This window comes from Galeopterus variegatus, unplaced genomic scaffold (assembly GCF_000696425.1).
Source record: "Galeopterus variegatus unplaced genomic scaffold, G_variegatus-3.0.2 Scaffold3404, whole genome shotgun sequence".
In the NCBI taxonomy this organism is placed as follows: Eukaryota; Metazoa; Chordata; class Mammalia; order Dermoptera; family Cynocephalidae; genus Galeopterus; species Galeopterus variegatus.
Genome location: NW_007729515.1, coordinates 217787 through 221330, shown reverse-complemented (window position 1 = coordinate 221330; position 3544 = coordinate 217787). Strand labels below are relative to the sequence as shown.

At 38.7% G+C, this 3544-nt stretch overlaps 1 protein-coding gene across 1 annotated transcript in view; it reads right to left on the bottom strand.

Annotated features, from left to right (window-relative positions):
• Window positions 1-342: 342 nt before the first annotated feature.
• ITIH5 (inter-alpha-trypsin inhibitor heavy chain family, member 5) overlaps window positions 343-3544 on the bottom strand; it is a gene marked incomplete at its 3' end in the record, with an annotated part of 55077 nt that continues 51875 nt past the window's right edge. Inside the window, exons 6-7 of the mRNA XM_008584915.1 lie at window positions 1190-1359; window positions 343-459 (exon numbers count right to left, since the gene is read on the bottom strand). Of these exons, the coding sequence (XP_008583137.1) occupies window positions 343-459; window positions 1190-1359 (287 nt within the window). The remainder of the gene's footprint in view (window positions 460-1189; window positions 1360-3544) is intronic.

Genomic DNA, 3544 nt, shown 5'->3' with positions numbered 1-3544 from the left:
ATTCTATTCCATTGTTTTCAGGGGAGTCGTCACTGACCAGAATTATTCTGTCAACAGTGATGCTGTTGAGTGGTCCTCTCAGTGTATTCCTGTCTCACTCACCTTATCCAGTCTGCCAGTGCCCTTTATTTCAGGGTGTTTCTATACCACGTCCCTCTGCTCTCTTAAAACCACCATGCTGAGATGAGAGTGTAGTCAATAGCTTAACCAAAACAATTCAGGGAGGTTCTCCACAGGCAGGAATAGCTGGATGGCAAAGTTGACCTTTGGCAATAACTGAATTTTATTCAAAGCCAATCATTGTCCCAGGCAAAAGCAAGAGGGGAAAAAAGGGGCGCTCACCTGTCGGAGTTTGGTTCCCACCATAGAGGCACTGCTGTCAAGCACAAATACCACGTTCTTGGGTAAAGGAGGAAGGCCTTTAGGGGCAAAGTAGTGCACAAAATAGCCATCTAGGACCTGGTGGAGAGAAAATAAAGTAAAAATGGTAGTGCCCAGAGTAGGGAGAGAAAATACCTAACGTGGAACCTCCACATGTTAAAGACAGCATGAAGCAGAGTCTAGGGTCACATTCCACACGCAGAGCAAATTCTCTATGGTCCTGATCCCTCCAAGAGAACTAATTGATAATTTAATCTGTATAACGATGAACTCATCCCTCAAAATATTATCGATTATGAATACCAATTCAATTTCAATTATCCATCCCCTTCTGATCCTTGCTATTTGAAAATTTTGCATCCTTCATTGTCTGTTATTTACCAAGATAGCAAAGAAATTTTATAATTTGAGACGTCAAAGATGTCTACATTCTAGAAGCACACTTAAATATTTTAATACTCTCACACTGTCTCTGGAGCAATAAAACCCAATGGGAAATGAGTCATGGAACAGTCTCTTTTAATTAAAATTGAAGATGAACTAAAATTCTAACTTCATCTAAAACACCACAGGGAAAATTATATGACAGATTTCATTCACTCTCCAGATTACTGAAGCAAGAAATAGGTACTCTCAGCTTCCAACAAGGGAACACTGTGGGTCTCTTTGAAGACACATTTGGGACTAAAACAAATTTACTAAAAATCAGAATGATCTCTCTCCCTTAGGTAAGTAATGGGATCCATAGTCCTGAGTCAACTAAAAGTATCAAGCAACCAGCATGAAATAGCAACTGCAAACCCATTACCTGGATGTCCCCAATGCTCTGTTCCCTATTGACGTCGTATCGAATGATGAAATCTCCCAAAATTCCATTCTGGGCAATCTTGGCTTGTTGGACCACACTAGGCTTAAAAATGACTTTGGCAAAAGTTTCATTTTGGTTGATAACAGTAGAAGGAGGAGGTCCAGAATCATCTGCAAACAACATGTAAACATAATCAATAACAGAACACATCAATATTTTTCTGGAAAGAAATAGTACTGTTTTGCATAGACACAGTGGGTAAGACTTTATTTTATTGCAGGTTTGCATTTCATGTGAGCTCCTAAGACTTTTTACTGATAACAAATCGCAACGGAAGAGACATGCTATCGTGTATTTCACCTTTACGCCTCTTTTGAACCTTTTCTTATGAAAATGATTAAAACACACAAAAGTAGAGAGAATAGTGAAATGAACCTCCATGTACCTGTCACTTAACATTAACAATTATCAGTATTTTACCAATATTTTGTATATGTTTTTATCTATTCCATCACCACATTTTCTGGATTTTTAAAAAAATCCCAGACATCATATTTCTCCATAAATACTTCAGTATGTATTGCTAACTATGAGATCTTTTTTTCAAACATCACCACAAAACCATTACCACAAGAAACAAAATGCTCAATGCCTTAATACTGTCTAATACTCAGTTTGTGTTAAAATTTTCCCAGTTCTCTAAAAAATGTCTTGGTATGGTTGATTTGTTTGAATTGGGGTCAAAACAGAGTCCCTACATCACATTTCACTTACATTTTTTTTTTGTCTTTTTTGTGACTGGCAAGGGGATCACAACCCTCGTCTTGGTGTCGCCCGCACTGCACTCAGCCAGTGAGCGCACCAGCCAGTCCTATATAGGATCCAAAACCGCAGCGGGAGCGTCACTGCGCTCCCAGCGCTGCACTCTCCCGAGTGCGCCACGGGGCCGGCCCTCACTTACATTTTTTAAGTCTTTTTTACTCCACAAGTCCCCTCCCCCACTTCTTTTCTAAGCTACACATATTCATATGCTGCAAAACGCTGTTCATGTACCTTGTGGAATTTCTCATATTCTGTATTTCGTTTCATATGCTTTAACTTGGTCCCCACTTCTCCTGGTTCCAGCTTTGGCTCACATTGCAACATCTGGGAAAGCTATAAAAAATATTGATTCCCAGACCCAGAGATTCTCATTTAATTGGTCTAAGACCCAGCCTAGGCATTGGGACAAAATTCCACATATGATTCGATTGTGCAGTCAAGGCTGAGACCCACAGCTCAGTGCCCTATTTTCCTTGTGTTCTGACAGTTAGAGCCAGAAACTCATTTTGATTCAGGTTCAATGCCATGGCAAGAACACTTTCAAGGTGCTGCTGAGAACCTTCTACATCATCGTGTGAGAAGGTGCATAAAACCTCTCTGTCTACTTTTAGTGTCGGTAAGACCGATAGTTCAGGTCCAGATGTTGTCAGTCTGATCTGCCACTATACAGTTCCCCATCCACCTTTCACTTAATAGCTTTACCAATCACTGATGACACTTGTCTAAACCCACTCTTTCATCAAAATTGCAAAACGGTGGTTTCTAATTCTACCATTCCTTCCATATTCCATAAAGAAAACCTTTCCCTCATTATCTGAATGACCTAACACACCATTTGTCCAGAAAGTTTATGGCCCTTTTTTAAACAAAACAAAAAAAATTCCCAAAGCTCTCCCCAGCCATGAACCTTAGGATATAAGTTAGAATAACAGAAAGATAAACAGATAAATGGATTTTATGTGATTTATGAAAAAACTAGTGAGATGATAAAGTAAAGAACATTCCATTTTTTTACTCCTGACTTTCACTTCCTGTTAGAACACAGAGAATTGTTTAGCAGACTCCCCATTTTTATAAATCCAAACAACATCATATCTATGAACATAGCAATAGAAATCCAAATTTTGAGATCTGTGTGCACCATGAGAAATATAAAAATTAAAGTAAGAATTCTTAATCTTAAGTATATGTGGAGGCTTTTTATCCAGGTACAGAATCAAAGCCAGACTTACAACTGATCTTTGACAGAGGTACCAAGAACATACATTGGGGAAAGGACAGCCTCTTCAGTAATGGTGCTGAGAAAACTGGATATCCATATGTAGAAGAATGAAACTAGACCCGCACCTCTTACCATATGCCAAAATCAACCCAAAATGGATTAAAGTCTTAAATATGAGACCTGAAACTATAAAACTCTTGAAAAATAACATAGGGGAAACACTTCAGGAAGTAGCATTGGGCAATGACTTTATGAATACAACCCCCAAAGCACGGGCAATAAAAAGGAAAAATAAACAAATGGGATTATAT